At 38.2% G+C, this 20,344-nt stretch overlaps 1 protein-coding gene across 1 annotated transcript in view; it reads left to right on the plus strand.

The window, feature by feature from the left end:
• The window catches only part of SEPTIN7 (septin 7), a 72,258-nt gene that overhangs the window by 19,591 nt on the left and 32,323 nt on the right, over positions 1-20,344 (plus strand). Inside the window, exons 4-5 of the mRNA XM_010587172.3 lie at positions 12,333-12,433; positions 13,572-13,706. Of these exons, the coding sequence (XP_010585474.2) occupies positions 12,333-12,433; positions 13,572-13,706 (236 nt within the window). The remainder of the gene's footprint in view (positions 1-12,332; positions 12,434-13,571; positions 13,707-20,344) is intronic.

Here is a 20,344-nt window from a genome sequence, read left to right on the forward strand (position 1 = left end):
AGCCCTGGTGGCACAGTGGTTAAGCACTCAGCTGCCAACCGAAAGATTGAAGGTTCAAGCCCACCAGCTGCTTCTGTAAAGATTTACAGCCTTGGAAACTGTATGGGGCAGTTCTATTCTGTCCTATAGGGTCACTATGAGTCCTATAGGGTTACTTGATGGCAATGGGTTAAATGGGTATAAGATTTATGCTTTTTATCTCTCCTAAAGCAACTTTTTTTCGTCTTAAGGAATCTCTCATATAAACTTTAATCATGTATTGATTCTATGAATTATTCTTTGAACTGACAAATTCTCACTATTTGTGATTATACTGCAACTTTGTCATTCCTTTGAATTTTAGACCTTCATCTTTGTTAAATCCTTATCTTTGCTGTATCATTCTTTTCTTTGTTTTTTAAATCAACATAAAGGAACCAAACCCATCGCCATCGAGTCCATTCTGACTCATAGCGACCCTGTAGTACGGAGTCGAATTGCCCTATAGGGTTTCCAAGGAGCAGCTGGTGGATTTGAACTGTCAGACTTTTGGTTAGCAGATGAGCTCTTAACTGCTGCACCACCAGGGCTCCTTAATCAGCATAAAACCGAAAAAAACCAAACCTGTTCCTGTGGATTGATTCCGACTCATAGAATTAATCAGCATAAGCAACACAGATTTATTATCTTACAATTCTGTAGGTCAGAAGTCAAACATGTCCAGGCTAAAATCAAGATGTTGGCAGGGCTGCGTACCTTGTAAAATGAGATCCCTGTTTTCTTACTGGCTGTCAGCTGAGGGCCATTCTTCTAGAGAACATACTTCGGATTCTATGGGGAAAATATTAAATGATGCAGGAAGCATCAAAAGAAGATGGAAGGAATACACAGAGTCATCATACCAAAAAGAATTAGTCGACGTTCAACCATTTCAAGAGGGAGCATATGATCAGGAACTGATGGTACTAAAGGAAAAAGTCCAAGGTGCTCTGGAGGCATTGGCGAAAAACAGGGCTCCAGGAATTGACGGAATATCAATTGAGATATTTCAACAGATGGATGCAGCGCTGGAGGTGCTAACTCGTCTATGCCAAGAAATATGGAAGACAGCTTCCTGGCCACCTGACTGGAAGAGATCCACATTTATACCTATCCCCAAGAAAGGTGATCCAACAGAATGTGGAAATTATAGAACAATATCATTAATATCACATGCAAACAAAATTTCGCTGAAGATCATTCAAAAATGACTGGAGCAGTGTATTGACAGGGAACTGACAGAAATTCAGGCTGGTTTCAGAAGACTGTATGGAACCAGGGGTATCACTGCTGATATCTGATGGATCCTGGCTGAAAGTAGAGAATACCAGAAGGATGTTTCCCTGTGTTTTATTGACTCCGCAAAGGCATTCGACTGTGTGGATCATAACAGTTATGAATAACATTGCGAAGAATGGGAATTCCAGAAGACTTAATTATGCTCATGAGGAACCTTTACATAGAACAAGAGGCAGTTGTTCGGGTAGAACAAGGGGATACTGAGTGGTTTACAGGCAGGAAAGGTGTGTATCAGGGTTGTATCCTTTCACCATACCTATTCAATCTGTATGCTGAGCAAATAATCCAAGAAGCTGGACTACATGAAGAAGAACAGGGCATCAGGATTGGAGGAAGACTCATTAACAACCTGTATTATACAGATGACACAACCTTGCTTGCGGAAAGTGAAGAGGACTTGAAACGCTTAACTAGTGAAGATCAGAGACCGTAGCCTTCACTATGGATTACGCCTCAACATAAAGAAAACAAAAATCCTCACAATGGGACCAGTGTGCAACATCATGATAAATGGAGAAAAAATTGAAGTTGTCGAGGATTTCATTTTACTCGGATCCACAATCAGCAGCCATGGAAGCAGCAGTCAAGAAATCAAAAGACGCATTGCATTGGGTAAATCTGCTGCAAAGGACCGCTTTAAAGTGTTGTAAAGCAAAGATGTCACCTTGAAGACTAAGGTGTGCCTAACTCAAGCCATGGTATTTTCAATTGCATTATATGCATGTGAAAGCTGGACAGTGAATAAGGAAGACCAAAGAAGAGTTGACGCCTTTGAATTGTGGTGTTGGAGAAGAATATTGAATATACCATGGACTGTGAAAAGATCGAACAAATCTGTCTTGGAAGAAGTACAACCAGAATGCTCCTTAGAAGCAAGGATGGAGAGACTGCACCTTACATACTTTGGACATGTTGTCAGGAGGGATCAGTCCCTAGAGAAGGATATCATGCTTGGCAAAGTACAGGGTCAGCGGAAAAGAGAAAGACCCTCAACGAGGTAGATTGACACAGTGGCCACAACAGTGAGCTCAAGCATAACAACAATTGTAAGGATGGCGCAGGATCGGGCAGTGTTTCATTCTGTTGTGCGTAGGGTCGCTATGAGTCGGAACCAACCCGATAGCACCTAACAACAACAACAACAACAACAGGTTTACTGAGGTTTGCCTTATACTAGCATGTAGTCTGTTCTGGAGAACATTCCATGTGGTCTTGAGAAGAATGTATCTTCTGTTGTTGGGTGGAATGTTCTGCTAGTTGTTCTATTATTGAAAGTAGGGTATTGAAGTTTCCAGCTATTATTGTTGAATTGACTCTTGTTTCCTTTCCTTCGTTTCTGTTAGTTTTTGCTTTATGTAATTTGGTGCTCTGTTACAGGGTGCAGAGATATTTATAATTGCTATTATCCTGATGAATTGACCCTTATATCATTATAAAATATCTCTGGTAACTTCTTTTTCTAAAGTATGTTTTTAAAAGTATATTTTATCCAGCTTTCCTGTGACTTCTGTTTGCATGGTATATATTTTTCTACCTACTTATATCTTTGACTCAAAAGTGTATCTCCTGTTGACAACATATAGTTGGATCATGTTTTTTTATCCAGTCTGATAATCTTGGCCTCTTGATTAGATTGTTTAATCCATTGACATTTAATGTCATTATTGATGCGGTTGGATTTATGTCTACCCTCTTACTTTTTGTTTTCTATATCTCTCATGCCTTTGGTTCCTCTATTCCTGTTCCTCTTTTACTCTTTTCTTGGGCATTTAGTAAATATTTTCTAGCATGGCATTTTAATTTTATTGTTATTTCATTACATTTTTTGAGTTTTTTTATTTTTTTAAGTGGTTGATTTAGAGTTTACCATATGCCAAATTTGTTTTGATGGTCTCAAAACTATCTTGTCTTCGTTTTTAAAAAATGTGAGTTACTTAAAACATGTCTACAGATTATTTGACATTCCTCCCATTGAGAGAGTGAGCCTAATCCCCTCTTTTTTCATGTATAATTTTATTTATTTTGTTGTTGTTAGAATTTACACAGCAAAACATACACCAATTCAAGTTTCCGCATGTACCATTTAGTGACATTGATTACATTCTTCACATTGTGCAACCATTCTCACCCTCCTTTTCTCAGTTCCCCCCGCCATTAACATAAATTCACTGCCCCCAAGGTTCCTGGCGGATCTTTAGAGTTGCTGTTTTCAGTTTGATCCCACATAGATAGTTCTTAAAATACATACACCCCTTCCAGAATCAGCTTTAGATTTAAATCTAACTTAAATCTATTAGTATATAGAAATGTTACTCCTATATAGTTCTGTTCCTTTTTTGTGGTTTTGTTGTTTTATTTACGGACAGTGCCTGGGTTACAAACGTCCAACTTAAGGAACAACTCGTATTAAGAACAGTCTGCCATAATGCCTGTTACACTAAAAATTTAAGTCAAGTACATACAGTGGTTTTGTAGTAATGAACCTGGGCACTACTTTGTGATGCTCATAAAAACATTGCACGGTTTGAAAGTGCTTCTTAAGTATTTTATATGTATAGAAAGATAAAATATATGTCTCAGTATATTTTTTTTATATACTGATACAACTATTCGACTAACTGATGGTAAATAAGAACCATATTTGCCTGTTCTGACTTACCTATAAATTCAACTTATATACAGACTAAGGAACAGATCTCATTAGTAACCTGGGGACTGCCTGTGTTACATTTTTTAATGTTGCAAACCCAACAGTATTACGATTTGTCTTTATTTCGTTACTCTATCACAGCTTTGCTCCCACTCGCCTCCTTTGTGCTGTTATTGCAAATATAGTAACATATATTACGTTTCCACATGTTAAAGGCCCCAAAACACATTATGTACATGTTTTATACAATTGCTCTTCACATCATTTAAGAGAAAAGCATATGTATCGATAGTATGTATTATAACTCCATAGTTAATGTTTACTAGTGCTATTTGCTTGTTCATGTCAATTTGGGTAAACTTGTTTTTAGCCTGAGGAACTTCCTTTAGTATTCCTAGCAAGGCAAGTAAGTCTGTTAGCAATGGATTCTTTCAGTTTTGAAGTCTTTAATTTGCCTTCATTTTTTAACAATAGCTTGATGGCTTTTTTTTTTTCTTTGAGTACTTTGAATATGGTATCTTACTGCCCTCTGTACTCCATTGTTTCAGCCGACAAGTTAGCTGTTGATCTTATTGAGTCTCTTTTGTGAAGCTTTCTTTCTGCTTTCAAGATTTTCTCCATGTTTTTGACTTTCAGCATTTTACTATGATATGGTTCTCTTTGTGTTTATTCTATTTGGAGCTTGTTGATCTTCCTGGATATATAAGTTGTTGTTTTTCTATAAAGTTGGGAAGTTTTCAGTCATTATTTCTTCAAATTTTTTTGTTCTCCTGTCTCTTTTCTTTTTGTACTCCTATTACACATATGTTGGATACTTAATGGTATCCCATATTTCTCTGAGGTTGTGTACTTTTTTCTTCATACTTTCCCCCCTCTCTTCTTCAGTTTGCATAATCTGTATTGCTCTATCTTCAAGTTTGCTAATTCTTTCTTCCGCCAGTTCAGGTTTACTGTTGAGTCCCTCTAGTGGATTTTTTAATATCAGTTACTGTATTTTTCTACTCCAGAATTTCCATTTTGTTCTTTTTTGAAATTTCTGCTTCTTTACTGATTTTTTCTATTTGATGCGACGTTTTCCTTTTCCTTTTATTCAGTGAATATATTTACAGTGATTACTTTGAAATCTTTGTCATTAAATCCGACATCTGGTCACTCTCACAGGCAGTTTCAGTTGCCTGCTTTTTTCTGGTGTGTGGGTCATACATTCCTGTTCTTTGCTTGCCTCATTTTTTGTTTGAAGGTGGGCATTTTATATAATGTAGCAGCTACGGATACTTGTTCTCCCCCCGCCCCCCAGCCCCGGGCTTATTATGTTCTTATTGGTTTAGTGGCTGACAGTATTATTTTAGTGAAGTCTGTCTCCAAACCCCTCCTCCCCCAGTGCCAAGTCTCTGAAGTTGCTACTCAGAGAAGTGCAGCCTTGGATATGTCTAGTCACCCTAGGATGACAGTGGTACTGGCATGATACTCTTCTACTCTAGTCAAACCTAACCACACTTAGCTGTTAATCTCCACTAATTGCCAGCCCATAGTTAGAGAATAAAGTATAGTCAACATTTATAGCTGGCTCACTCCTCCCCAAGCCCAGTAGTATAGTAAATGATCTGCTCTAGGAAGTTCATAAATTTTCTTAGTGCAGGAGAGTAGTCATCAGTATTACATCTCAGCCTGGCTGTGTTAGGCCAGTAGAAACATATAATCCTAAGTTTTAAAAGGCAGATATTTATCATTTTCCTGACCCTGTAGGCTTTCTAGAATATTTTCACCTGTCCAAAAAAATTATCTCCTGTGATGTGGTAGAATGGGGAGTGAAATGTAAAGACCATGATCTCATAATCTTTTCTCTGGGCATCATGTATTTACAAAGCACTTGTTTCTTAAAGGAGGCATTTCTTCACATTCACAATTTAGAGAGAAGGAGAAACTGTCTATGCTAAACAGATGATTCTGAGGCTTCTATATGTCAGTGGTTCTAATTTGAATGAAGTTTTCAGTATGAGATAGAAGCCCTCTAAGATAAACTGAGCTGCATCTTGGACCTCAGGACCCTGTGCTGTGCAACACTAGGTGTGTCCCAGCACCAGTCCTGGAGTGTTTTATGCCAGACGTTCAAATGTTACTGCGTCACACTCACCTGGAAACATTGCTGCACTGATTCCTGAGCCCCCTTGTCAGAATTTGCTGTTCGGTAGGTTTGGGGCAGGGCCCAAAGAATTTGCGTTTCTAATAAATTATCAGGTTATGCTGCTACTGTTTAGTGTACTATACTTTGAGAACCATTGCTTTGTAATGTTCCTGGCTTGCTGCAAACTGGTTTCATCCTGGCTCTGGGGGGAGAAAGTAAGAGAGGGGACTGTTTTTCCTTGGTTCTTTTTCTCAGTTCTTTCTGAATATTTCAAATTGAATTAAATGGCACCTCTTTGCTTCCATTTTCATTCATTGTTACATATTTTCTACTAATCAACTAATTAAAATGAAGTAATAGAAAAAAATAGGACGTTTTAGCTCAATTTCATGTTCCAGTCTCAAATATAGATACCTGGATTGACAAAATTTCTACAAGAAAAACATACACAAAGTTGTATGTATGATAAAATTTGATGATTTTGTTGAACATTTAAAATCATATTTTATTTATCATTGAAAGATTGCCAGCTGTTCTTTCTTAAGACTATCTTTGAGATTAAGTCCATTTGTATTTTTCTTAAGAGAATTCTTCTGCAAGATGATGACAGTGATAGTTTTTTTTTTTTTTTTAATGATTAGTTGGCAACCTTTTGTAGGTTCCCTTTAGAAATTTTTTTCTTCTCTGAAATCCTTTTGTTGTTAGTTGGCGTCGAGTCAGTTGTGACTCACGGTGACCTCATGCGTGCAGAGTAGAACTGCTCCATAGGGTTTCCAAGGCTGTGACCTTTCAGAAGCAGATCGCCGGGCCTGTCTGCCGAGATGCCTCTGGGTGGGTTCTAACCGCCGACCTTTTGGCTAGCAGTTGAGTGCTTAACTGTTTGTGGCACCCAGGACTCTAAGCCTGTAAATCACTAATATATTTTAAGTGGGTACAAAAAATTGGTAGGTAGGAAAATGTGAAAGCAATGAATCCTGACCCTAAAATAACTCCTTGAAACATTTCTCTGGCACTCCGCATAGGAACCTCTTCTGTAGATGTAGGTCCATTTTTGCTATTTTTGAACCAGTCTTTCACACAGCAGACATTTGAATGCTTGTCTTGTACCAAGTCACAGTTATCAAGGATCTCAGAATCAAGTGGAAAACATAGACAAAGTATTATAATTTAGTGAGAAAGATGCTGCTGTAAGGTGCTTTGGATGCAACCTTGGCAAGGTAGATTTTAATGAAGTAATAGGGATAAAAGGCCAGAGAGCAGTGGGGTGAGAAGTGAGGCAGTGAAGGTGAGTGTGACTATGAAGGAAGGGATGGAAAGGAGTGCCTAAAGGTGAGTGTGGGAGGCTGAGAAAGTATTTTGGTTTTTGTTTCCAAAAGAGACCTAAGAATGTTTATATCCTGTAGAGAGTCCAGTCCCTAAGAAAAGAGAGGGTTGAAGATTTAGGGGAAATAGACCCTGGTGGCACAGTGGTTAAGTGCCTACGGCTGCTAACCAAAAGGTCAGCAGTTCGAATCCTCCAGGTGCTCCTTGGAAACTCTATGGGGCAGTTCTACTCTACCCTATAGGGTCTACATATGAGTCAGAATCGACTCGACAGCAGTGGGTTTGGTTTGGTTTTTTGGTAGACTAACTAGTTGTCAAGATGACCTTAAGATAAAACGTGATCAGATCCCCAACATAGATTGAGGAATAGGCCTTAGGAAGAAAGAGATAACTTATTCCACTGAACAAGAGAGACGTCTCAGTGCTGATTCAAATTGGGGATGCTCTCTGAAAAAAAGGTGTGGTACTTTGCTGAGCATGGTGCCAATGATAATAGGTAGAGAACTTGGAAAGAGTAGTAAAGGTTTAAAATAGCGATACTGGGAAATGGGAGAGGCATGAGATTACAGAGAACATAAAAGGATTATCAGGCAGCAGGGAAATGCCTGCTGAGATTAAAAGTCATGAATTTTATAGTGTGGCTAAACCAAACCAAACCCACTGATGTCAGGTTGATTCCGACTCATAACTCATAGCAGCCCTATAATAGGACAGAGTAGAACTGCCCCGTAGGGTTTCCAAGGCTATAAATCTTTACGGATGCAGACTGCCACATCTTTCTCTCATGGAGTAGTTGGTGAGCTCCGACCGCCAACCTTTTGGTTAGCAATTAAGTGTTTTAACCACTGAGCCACCAAGGCTCCTCCTGGTGTAGATAGATGGCTTAATTCATAATGAGATCTGAGCTGGAAAGGGAAAGAAATAAAAGTTTTGGGGGAGGGAGTTGCTAATAAAAAAATGAAGGGGGCAGGGGTCTTGAAGTCTCAAAGTAAGGAGATGGGGAATGAAGTTCAGAGAGTAGAAGACGGAATTGGAATCTTGGGATCAACTTTCTTCTCAGTAAACTACTTCTGTATCTTGATGAGAAGCAAGTAGCCTTTAGGTATAATTGTTGTACTATTGGTCGTTGCCTCTTTTGGGTTTTTTGTGGAACATGATGAAGTAGTTAAGATGATGTTTATCTTTTGAGCTATTAAATCGTTGAAATAGATAGTTCCTGTGTTTGAGTTAAGCAGAACATCGCAGGCTGTTCAAGTCTCTTCAGAGCTTTGCTTATAATGCCCACCTCCTGAGGAAGCATAGGTAGGGGTGAGTTCTTAACAGGAGATTGTAATCCTCTCCTCAAAATTTTAAATATTTAAGTAACACTGAAAGGCAGCAGCGATTTATATTGAGTTAATTACAAACACTGAGGTAACTAAATTTATTTACCTCACTAAATGACTCTTTAACATTAGTTAGAAAAGTTTAGTGTATTTAGCTCTCTTCAGGTTATGAAGCTTATAATAAAACCCGTTCGTTAAAAGTTGGAGTTTTTTTTTTAGATTGAGAAACTGAACTAAAACTAAAAACCAAACCTTTTGCTGTTGAATTGATTCCGACTCTTAGCGACCCTATAGGACAGAGTAGAACTACCCATAGGGTTTCCAAGGACTGGCTCGTGGATTTGAACTGCTGACCTTTTGGTTAGCAGCCAAGCTCTTAACCACTGTGCCACAAGGGCTCTGAGAAACTAAACAGTAGTAGAAAAATGAGTGCCTTGGATTTCTGGAATTTGGGAAGCCAAAAGAGTCCTCAGTAAATTAATAGTATAAAAATTTAATGAGCTTTAGTTTTATTTATTTTCCAGGGAAAAACAGTTAAAAATCCCCTTGATTTATTTTTTCAGTACTAAATTATGCATTTGAACTTAGAGAGCTCTGAGTGATGCCATGAAGTATGCTGATGTGACCTGCTAAAGTAAAGTGCATGGGAAAATAGCCATTTGGAATAGATTTGTTAAGAAAAGTTTGAAATTCCTGAACTTGGGCTAATTTGTTTTCCATGGATCCCGTGAGGATACTTGCAAAACCAGATGACAGGATACAGTTGGATCTTGTGAATGACACTAGTTTACAATTATGTTTTCTAGATTTCTTCCACATGTTGCTGACTTCTTTGTATTTGACCATGTATGGATACACAGAATTCCATAGGCCAGTGAGGAAAAGAAGGTTTATAAACAGACTCTCTAAGGGTATAAAATGCAGATCTTCATTTTTCTTACCAAGTCAATAAGCAATTAGGTTGTTGAACTGGGCTTTAATTTAAGCAATAAAAATCAGCAGATGATTCATGTACAACAGTTAGATTTTTGCATCAGTTTCTAATATGCAGTGGTATGTCATTTTAAAGAACTATTAGGTAAAGGGGATAGCATGGTTACTTTGGATGTTTCTGCTTCAGTGATGGTTACAATAAATGAGTGATCGTTTTTCATGAAGGTGATAGGAATGAATTCAAGATATATTGAGATGTTAGATATGACCTGTCGTTTGACTAGAGACCAAAAAAAAAAAAAAAAATCCCACTGCCATTGGGTCAATTCCGACTCCTAGCAACCCTGTAGGGAGAGTAGAACTGTCCCATAGGGTTTCCAAGGCCATAAATCTTTAGGGAAGCAGACTGTCACATCTTTATGCCCCGGAGCAGCTGGTGGGTTTGAACTGCCGATCTTTCAGTTAGCAGCCAAGTGCTTAACCGCTGTGCCACCAGATAAATAAACTGTAAACTTCCTAAGCCAGAGAGATAGTATCACTTAAAAATGTTGTAGTTTTGATGCTCTAACACTGATGAGTCTGATTGTTTCCTTTGAGGCATTTTGCCACCTCATATTAAGGTGGAAACCCTGGTGGTGTAGTGGTTAAATGCTACGGGTGCTAACCAAAAGGTTGGCAGTTTGAATCCACCAGGCGCTCCTTAGAAACTCTGGGGCAGTTCTACTGTGTCCTATAGGGTCGCTATGAGTCAGAATCAACTTGACGGCAGTGAGTTTATTATTAAGGTAACCTGGTACCAGAGAAGCAGTGGTAGCAAAGTTTCTTTCTTGATAATACAATTCTCCTAACAAAAAACTTTTGAATGCTGTAGACCTGCACTGTTCAATTCAGTAGCCACTAGCCACATTTGGTTATTTAAGTTAATTTAAATTAATTTAAACAAAAAATTCAGACCTTCAGTCTCACTAGCCACATTTCAAGGACTTTGTGGGTAAGTGGGTACCATATCGGACAGTGCAGATAGACCATTTCTATCATTGCAGAAACTTTACTGAACATTGCTACTGTAGACCTTCTTGTTCGACAATCATTAGCCCCAACTCAGTACACACTTCATGCATCAGCTAGCATCTGTAAGAAAATGCCAAAGAAAAATGGAAAGACATCACCATTTCTGAATCTCTAAAGGTGAACCAAACATTTTCTTCACAGAAATTAGTCACTTTTCCTTTCCAAACCCCTTTTAATCAACGTAAATGGTTGAAATTGCTTTTCACACGACTTTTACATTTCACATGCTTTTCACATTTTCATCTTAAATCCGGTAGTACTTAATTTGTGCCATCTTATGGCACTTTGAGGTCCCTGAGTGGTGCAGGCAGTTTGTAATCCACTGCTAACCTAAAGGTTGGTAGTTGACCCCACCCAATGGCTTTACAGAAGAAAGATCTGGCCAACTGCTTCCACTAAAGTACAGCCAAGAAAAACCTATGGAGCATTTTTGCTCTAGCGCATGGGGTTGCTGTGAGTCGAAATTGACTCAATGGCAGTGGATTTAGTTTTTTATTTGGATGGCACTTAGTCATAGTTTGGGTATAATTTTTGTGTTTTGTATTAGTTATCCTGTCAGCATACCCAGAGCCACTACCCTTAATAAGTGCTTAATATACCTGTGCATCCAGTGAAAACTTGTCTTTTTCTGGGAGAACTACTCTTTTTCCTATTTTAGTCAGTGTTTCTTTTGCCTTGTTGTTGTTGAGTGCTGTTAAGTTGATTCTGACTCATAGTGACCCAGTAGCACAGAGGAGAACTGCATTTAGCAGAAACATATGCTCAGGATGAATAATCAGTATACACGATATAGAGCTTGGGGTTACAGATAATCTTAGATTGTACCAGGAACTGTTGTTGTTCTTGTTGTTTAAGTCCAGTGCCCTCTCTCAAATAACTTTTTCTTTTTAATTCTAAATAGAAGTAAAGATCTTAAACAATGTTAATAGAAGTTCACCATATCAGAAAACATTTTTTTCACTGTCTGGACCTTTGCTGATTGCACTGGCCAGAGTATACAGTATCACATTTGAGAAGAGACTTGGATCTTAGCCTTAACATAAACACAAGTGTTAATAATTATAGTCACGTTGAGAAAGAGTTGGGAATCGTAATAAGTTCACTTGAGTAATTGATTTGGACCGAACTAGATGGAGTTAGTCCAGGAAAACGTTTAAAATAAATGTAAGATGTGCCTGTCTGATTAACCACATTTGGTTCTGTGAATTATGGAATCATTCAAACATATCGTTTATTTATATTATTAGCTATGCATTTAGGGCTTATAAGTATTTTATGGCTTTAGTGGTTATTACTATTTTATCAGTTCCTCTTTCTTTCCCTACACCAAGTATGAGCCATAAACCCTACATGAGTTTGCCAAGAGCTTGGCAGACTATTTACTACATACGTGCTTTTCTTTAAAGTATGCAGGACTCCTTATGTCCACAGTATATTGATTTTAAAGGAAATGTCGGGGTGGATAGATTTAGTTTGGAAAAACTTCCCAGTTGGTTTTGATAAACACTTACATCCCTACTTCTTCTCCCTTGTTGGATACCACTAATGTAATATACAATATTAATATCTGTACCAATGACTCTTACAGGTGGAACAATCCAAAGTTTTAATCAAAGAAGGTGGAGTTCAGTTACTGCTCACGATAGTTGATACCCCAGGATTTGGAGATGCAGTGGATAATAGTAATTGGTAAGAAAGGGGTTTGTACTCGGTGCTTTTCATTGGCATTTGGGGAGTGGGAAAGGTGGTTAAACTTTTCTACCTGATACTATAAAACTTTTCGTCTTAGCAAACGTGACTGAACTTATAATAATAGAACCCAGGGTCATTGTCAAGTTACTTGACGTTGTTTAATGTCTGTGATTCCATTTCTTTTTCTATAAAATGAAAATAATACTTACATAGAATTATTTTAAAGAATTAAATTCTAAAACAACATCTAGTTAGGTATAAGAACTCTCTCTATATAAAAAAATTTAAAAGTTTTCATTCTCTACTAGAGTTTTATTCATTTGTATGAATTATTTTCTAGCTTATCCTAACTTAAACTTCATTTTTAGACCTTCAGATTTTTTTAATAAGTGAAGAAAAACCCCATGAAATTTTGGTCATAAGTAGTAAATCTTAGTACCTTATAAGAAATATTATTTTTCTTTGATTTCCAATTGTTTTTGAAATAATTTTCTGTCAGTTCTTATAATATCTAAGTAAACTTATCATGAGGTTTTTATATTATTTAAAGTAATCTTTTCATTAGAAATTTAAAACTCCTTAGGTATAATGTTTTCATATTGTACAAAGTATCTGAGCTTTGATACACTCATCGATGCATATAATATGCCAATAATAAATTGGCAGTATTTTGACAATTTTATTTTATTTGGAAAATTAGAAATAATGAATCAAGATTTATTTAGCTTAATTTATGCCTGTTTCTTGAACCAGTATGTACAAGTAGTAACTAGGGAAGGTTATCTTCCACCTGTTAAATTGATTTTGCCCATTTAAAAATACTGATTACAAAAAAGGTCCCTGGGCGGCACAGATGGTTTGTGCTTGGCTGGTAACCCAAAGGTTGGTGATTCAGACCTACCCAGTAGCACCGTTTCTTACCCTAATTCACCCCTGCCTGGCAATCTGTTTCCTTAAAGATTATGGCCAGGAAAACCCTATGGAGCGGTTCTACTCTGCAGTACATGGGATCTCCTAAGTCACAAATCAACAATAAAAATGCCGATTACAACTGTTGCCCTTTAAATAGAGTCACCAGTTGTACATTAATATACAGAATTTCAACTTAATTGTTTTGTCTTTCTGCATCCTATAGCTGGCAGCCTGTTATCGATTACATTGATAGTAAATTTGAAGACTACTTAAACGCAGAATCTCGAGTGAACAGACGTCAGATGCCTGACAACAGAGTGCAGTGTTGTTTATACTTCATTGCTCCTTCAGGACATGGGTCAGTACCTTGACGCTTCTGATACCTTTTACTTTACTATTAACATTGTATGCCTATTTTAGCAATCCTTATCTCTAAAACTGTACCAAAGCATACCAAATGTAAAATCCCAAGCTCCATGTAAAAATGACTTGTAGAAAAGCTTATTAAGTTCTAGGGAAGCCAACAATGATTTTATTTTCTTGGTTCTACATACCTAAGGAAGAAAGGAAGAGTGTTTCTATTATGGTTTGAAGTTTGAATGTGGCTAATGTAGCTTTTTTTGACCACTCTTTGCCACTAATTGAACCACCAAATAAGGAAAAGCAGCCGTAACAATTAGCTTAGACATATTCTAAGAAACCCAGAGATGTTATTTGCTATAGGTATGACAGAGGGGTACAAAAAATCTTAAGTAGAAATATTCTCAGGTGCTGTTTCTTTCTTTGATAAATTTGTTTGGCCTCTATTGTACCTAAGCTATCGCAGTCACATTGTTTGAGTATTGTGTCATCAGCTTTGCTACTTATTAGGAGTTAGGATCTAAGTATCTAAACATCCTTCTGATTTGATTGTTCTGTTAGTAGGCTCAGGCTGTACTCCATTTTTTGTTGTTTGTACTCGTCTCTCATTTTGAGTAGACATGTCATTGTTAGCTGCACATGTCTCTAATTAATCTTCAAACTTTTTCTTTGGCTAAATGACTCAGCATAATTCAACTATCTGATGATTGCACCTCTGCTATCTCTCCAAACAAAACTGGACTGTTATACAGCATCAAAGTGACATTGATTAAATAGCATTAAATAATCTAATACCCGCATTACAGCAGTGTGAACCAGTTCTTTGTAAGAGTACCTTTCTCTTCTGTTTTCTGTGTCTCCCTCCACTTGTTTTCTAGATAGGCTGGAGCCCATTATCATTATCTTTCTTGGTTTAATAGGGAGCCTCAGTTGTATAATTTGCCATTTGTGCACTATCAGCTGGGAGTAGTGAAAATTTTTCATTTTTCTAATAGTCTTTCTCCTACAGTGTTCTCAGAAGTTTACATATTTAAATCACTAAACTGGCTCATCCATTTTAAAGGCTCAAAGAAAGTAACCTGAAAAATATAACACACTGTATAGCCTTTTATGAGCACTCTTGTAGTTTTTTCCTGAATTTATTTATTTTTATAATTCTAGCGTAACTTGCTGGGGATTTTTCCTGGAAGGCAGCAAAGAAGAAAATCTTAATTTGTAGCTAAGTCAATAGAAATTTGTCAGCTTATAACCAATTTTATTATTAGATCTGTGGACTCTTTCCAAGTTTTAATAATTCTCATGAAATCACATTCCTGCCATCCTCTGGGGAAAATGCATTTTTTTAAATTGCATGGGAAACAAGTTTTTTTTTTTTCCCCCCAGAAAAAAATTTTATATGATTCAAATGATGTGTAGTGGCTTTGGGCCATTTCTTATTTGTCAAAAGGGATAGACATTCAGAATTTTATTTTCTATATTTAAAAATGTACTTTTGAAGAGCTTTTCATTATTGAATTATGTTTGTAATTTTTCTGTGATGTAATTATTTTTCGCTGATAGAGTGCATGCTGAATCATTCAGTGTTGGTAATTTTTTGTTATGTATGATGGATTTTTATATTATTTGGTAGACGTATGTGCCTGTGTGCTGTGGAGGTAGGATAGATGGAACAAGGCAGGGAAAAAATCATTTTATCTTGGCAATTTTACTGAGTGAAACTTGAAAACATGGTGTACCACATAACGGCACCCTGCACTGGGCTGCACGTAACTATTGTTTGAGTCTGCTTGTTCTTAGTGCTGCGTTCTCTGCGTCGCCTTCTGGTTCCCTTGACAGGTAAATGCTTACCAACCTGTCAGAGTCGGATGTGCTTACACTGTTTCGTACCTGAAAATAAGTTATTCACTTGAATATCACCTAATCTTGAAAACTGCACCTTCCCAATAACACACAGGAAATCATAAATATACTTATAAGCCTTATCTTGCAGTTCAGAAGACTGAGAGGCAAAAAATGTAAGTGATATGTATATGTGGGAAACCCTGGTGGCACAGTACTTGAGTGCTGTGGCTGCTAACCAGTTCAAATCCGCCGGGCGCTCCATGGAAACTCTGTGGGGCAGTTCTGCTCTGTCCTATAGGCTCGCTATGAGTCAGAATCGACTTGACAGCAGTGGGTTTATGTACCTGTGGTGATAGAGTACATCAAGGATGCATGCTTACACTCTGTTGCACCTGAAAATAACTTATTCACGTAAATATTACCTAACCCCAAAAAGTACACCTTCCCAAAATACAAAGGAAACAGTAAATATACTTATAAGCCTTATCTTGCTGTAGAGACAAAAGTTTTACACAGTTACTCCTCCAGGATGCAGCACTTCATACAATAACCTCTCAACCCAGAAATACAGTGCTGATGAACATCCTTCTATTTTATGCAGTTATGCAAGGCCCTGTCCCAATGCCAGCATATACTATAAATAGTTAAATAAAAAAAAAAAAAAAGTCTCTCCAGAAACCCCAGAGGCACAAAATGTAAATAGTACCTGTATGTAGTAGTAGGGGTGAAAGGGTTAACTATATTTAGAAATTGAACAAAATTTTGGCCATTGGTAGGTGCTACTATATATTAAGTGAAAGAATATGCACCAAATTTTATGTTGAGAGTTACAAATCCGCTGCTCGCTACAAACTGAAATTTTAGGTGCTATGATAAATGAATTAGGTCCTTTCTATCTTGTCAGGGTAGTCCCCGGATTCCCTTTTTAGAGGGATCTCTTTTAGGAGTAATTATAAACCAGTCCGTCATTATATTTGCAGTGCCCCCGACCCAGCCCTGCCAAATGATCATCACTGAATGCAGAGCTGACTTATGATATCAGCTCTTGTTGCCTTTTTCCCCTTGTGTAGTGGTGGGTAAGTTTGAGTTGGAATCGACTCGACAGCAACGGGTTAAGCACTGGGCTGCTAACCAAAAGGTCAGCAGTTTGAATCCACCAGCCGTTCCTTGGAAACCCTATGGAGCAGTTCTACTCTGTCCTGTAGGGTTGCTGTGAGTCGGAATTGACTTGACAGCAACAGTTTTTTAACAGCTTTTTTTAAAAAACAGTTTTTTAACCTTTTTAACCTTTTTTTTTCTTTTTTTAACCAATTTGGAATGTGAATTTTAAGATGATGTTTTTACCTTTTAGATACCGATTGCAACTTAAATCAGTGAATACCATGCACTGTGTTACTTAATATGGTCCTTCCAGCCACATGGAATCTTGTGGCTCCCTTAAAATGACTGGGTGGGACTATGCAAATAAAGTACTTGTGGCCCACCAAGAGGCTTGCACAGCCTGCTAATACTGTAGATAAGGTGCACGGAACCCTTGTGGGAATGGGACCATACAAATAAGATGTATGGAACCCTAACGAGGGGATTGGTCAGTTTTGCCACTCTGTTAGGCTTAAAGGGAGCCAATCCCAAAAGTGGGGAAGGGGGACCTTACTACTATCAAGAAGAAAAGCTGGGAGCAGAGCACATCCTTTGGACTCGGGTTCCTGTGCTGCATAACCTCCTAGACCCAGGAGACAGAGCTGTAACACTGGAGAAAGCATGAGAGGGTGAGAAGTGGCAGCAAGCAAGCTTGGCAAAGAAATGGTAGCAGCAGAAACCAGGAGACTGGTGTAAGATGACTCATTGGGCTTTCTGCCCACGGAGTGAGGCAGTTACGGTGCGCATGCTGACCCATGGGGTGAGAGAGCTGAACACCTTTGGGCAGGGGGCTTCCTGGCTGAGTAGGGTGCCTCTAAGAACTTATTGGCAGAGCTAAAAAGGTATAACACTCAACCTGAGCGGGAGCTAAGAATGTAGGGCCCAGGCCAAGAGTGTAGGGCCCAGACAGAGACCACAGGGCCCAGCAGCAGCAGGTTGAGAAGAAGCCGTCCTGATTGAAGAATTGTATCCTGAGTTGTACTGTTACTCCCAAGTTAATCCTGATCTTGAATTGTAGCCTGTTACTTCCCTAATAAACCCCGCAACTGTGAGCATGGTCTGTGAGTTCTGTGTAGCCATTGCAAGGAATTATTGAACCCAGCAGAGAAGTAGAGTGTGCTGTGGGAGAGAGGCTGGTGTCAGGATTGGTAAAAAGGTTGAAGGGTAGAGATGCGTTTCACCTCCACCTAATAGAAATCATTAGTTTTGGGCTGATGGCTAATCTGGATTCTCTTCCCCCTTTTGATGTTAGAGGACCTGTGATGCCACGCCATTTTTTTTTTTTTTATTAACATTTATTCAGCTTCAAGTGAACGTTTATAAATCAAGTCAAACTGTCACATGTAAGTTTATATACACCTTACTCCGTACTCCCACTTGCTCTCCCCCTAATGAGTCAGGCCTTCCAGTCTCTCCTTTCGTGACAATTTTGCCAGCTTCCAACTCTCTCTATCCTCCCATCCCCCCTCCAGACAGGAAATGCCAACGCAATCTCAAGTGTCCACCTGATACAAATAGCTCACTCTTCTTCAGCATCTCTCTCCTACCCACTGTCCAGTCCCTTTCATGTCTGATGAGTTGTCTTCAGGAATGGTTCCTGTCCAGTGCCAACAGAAGGTTTGGGGACCATGACCGCCGGGATTCCTCTAGTCTCAGTCAGACCATTAAGTATGGTCTTTTTGTGAGAATTTGGGGTCTGCATCCCACTGATCTCCTGCTCCCTCAGGGGTTCTCTGTTGTGCTCCCTGTCAGGGCAGTCATTGTTTGTGGCCGGGCACCAACTAGTTCTTCTGGTCTCAGGATGATGTAGGTCCCTGGTTCATGTGGCCCTTTCTGTCTCTTGGGCTCTTAGTTATCATGTGACCTTGGTGTTCTTCATTCTCCTTTGCTCCAGGTGGGTTGAGACCAATTGATGCATCTTAGATGGCTGCTTGTTAGCATTTAAGACCCCAGACGCCACGTTTCAAAGTGGGATGCAGAATGTTTTCATAATAGAATTATTTTGCCAATTGACTTAGAAGTCCCCTTAAACCATCGTCCCCAAACCCCCGCCCTTGCTCCGCTGACCTTTGAAGCATTCAGTTTATCCCGGAAACTTCTTTGCTTATGGTCCAGTCCATTTGAGCTGACCTTCCATGTATTGAGTATTGTCCTTCCCTTCACCTAAAGCAGTTCTTATCTACTAACTAATCAGTAAAAAACCCTCTCCCTTCCTCCCCCCCTCGTAACCACAAAAGTATGTGTTCTTTTCAGTTTATACTATTACTCAAGATCTTGTAATAGTGGTCTTATACAATATTTGTCCTTTTGCCTCTGACTAATTTCGCTCAGCCTAACGCCTTCCAGGTTCCTCCATGTTATGAAATGTTTCACAGATTCGTCGTTGTTCTTTATCGATGCGTAGTATTCCATTGTGTGAATATACCACAATTTATTTAACCATTCATCCGTTGATGGACACCTTGGTTGCTTCCAGCTTTTTGCTATTGTGAACAGAGCTGCAATAAACATGGGTGTGCATATATCTGTTTGTGTGAAGGCTCTTATTTCTCTAGGGTATATTCCGAGGAGTGGGATTTCTGGGTTGTATGGTAGTTCTATTTCTAACTGTTTAAGATAACGCCAGATAGATTTCCAGAGTGGTTGTACCATTTTATATTCCCACCAGCAGTGCCACGCCATTTTTAGAGTGAGTTTTATGTAGAAGGTTTTCTGTCTTAGAAATGTATACACACACACATTTTCATTTGTTCCATAGTAATCTTATTTTGCTGTTTTGCTATAGGCTTTGAGGTTAAATAGTCTTTTCCCTCTAAAGTCAGCTTAACTTCTAGAAATAGAATTTCCATCATTTAAAAGCAACAGTTAAAAAACTAAATTTGTGATGAAAAGATAAACTGAAATAAAATTAAATGAACAGAGGAAGATTTTTAATCAGAGTGTAATCTACATGTGATTTAACTGTTTTCCATTCATATTTTGAAAGTTTCTGAAATTTGTATATTAATTTGAAAGACCGTAAAAAAAACAAATCCATTGCTGTCGAGTCGATTCCAACTCATAGAGACCCTATTGGACAGAGGAGAACTGCCCCATAGAGTTTCAAAGGAGCACCTGGTGGATTCAAACTGCCAACCTTTATGGTTAGCAGACGTAGCTCTTAAACCACTGCGCCACCAGGGTTTCCCTTAAAAGGGCAGGAGGGTTTTTTGTTTTGTTGTTATTTATTCTGTTGTTGAGAATATACATAACAAAACATACACCAATTCAGCAATTTTTATGTGTACGATTCAGTGATATTGATTACATTCTTAGAATTGTGCAGCCATTCTCACCCTCCTTTTCTGAGTTATTCCTCCCCCATTAACACAAACTCACTGAAAAGCAGGAGGGTTTTATCCGGGTATTTTCTAAACTTTTTTGAAGTTTTTTTCTAAAATTTAATTTTTTTTAATGATTTGATTTATTTTCTTTTTAAGAAGTTGATGTCCCCAGTTTACTTGTCATGGCTATTTTAAGTGTTTTTCTTCTTTAAAGTTGGAATATAAATAATAGCAAGTATTGTTTTCTTTTTAAGTATAAAATCTTACCTTGTTAACTTGGCTTTTGACTTTAATATTTTGTATTAAATACTCTTAAGATGTATTGAAATTT

The sequence above is a fragment of the Loxodonta africana genome, chromosome 8, assembly GCF_030014295.1.
Source record: "Loxodonta africana isolate mLoxAfr1 chromosome 8, mLoxAfr1.hap2, whole genome shotgun sequence".
In the NCBI taxonomy this organism is placed as follows: Eukaryota; Metazoa; Chordata; class Mammalia; order Proboscidea; family Elephantidae; genus Loxodonta; species Loxodonta africana.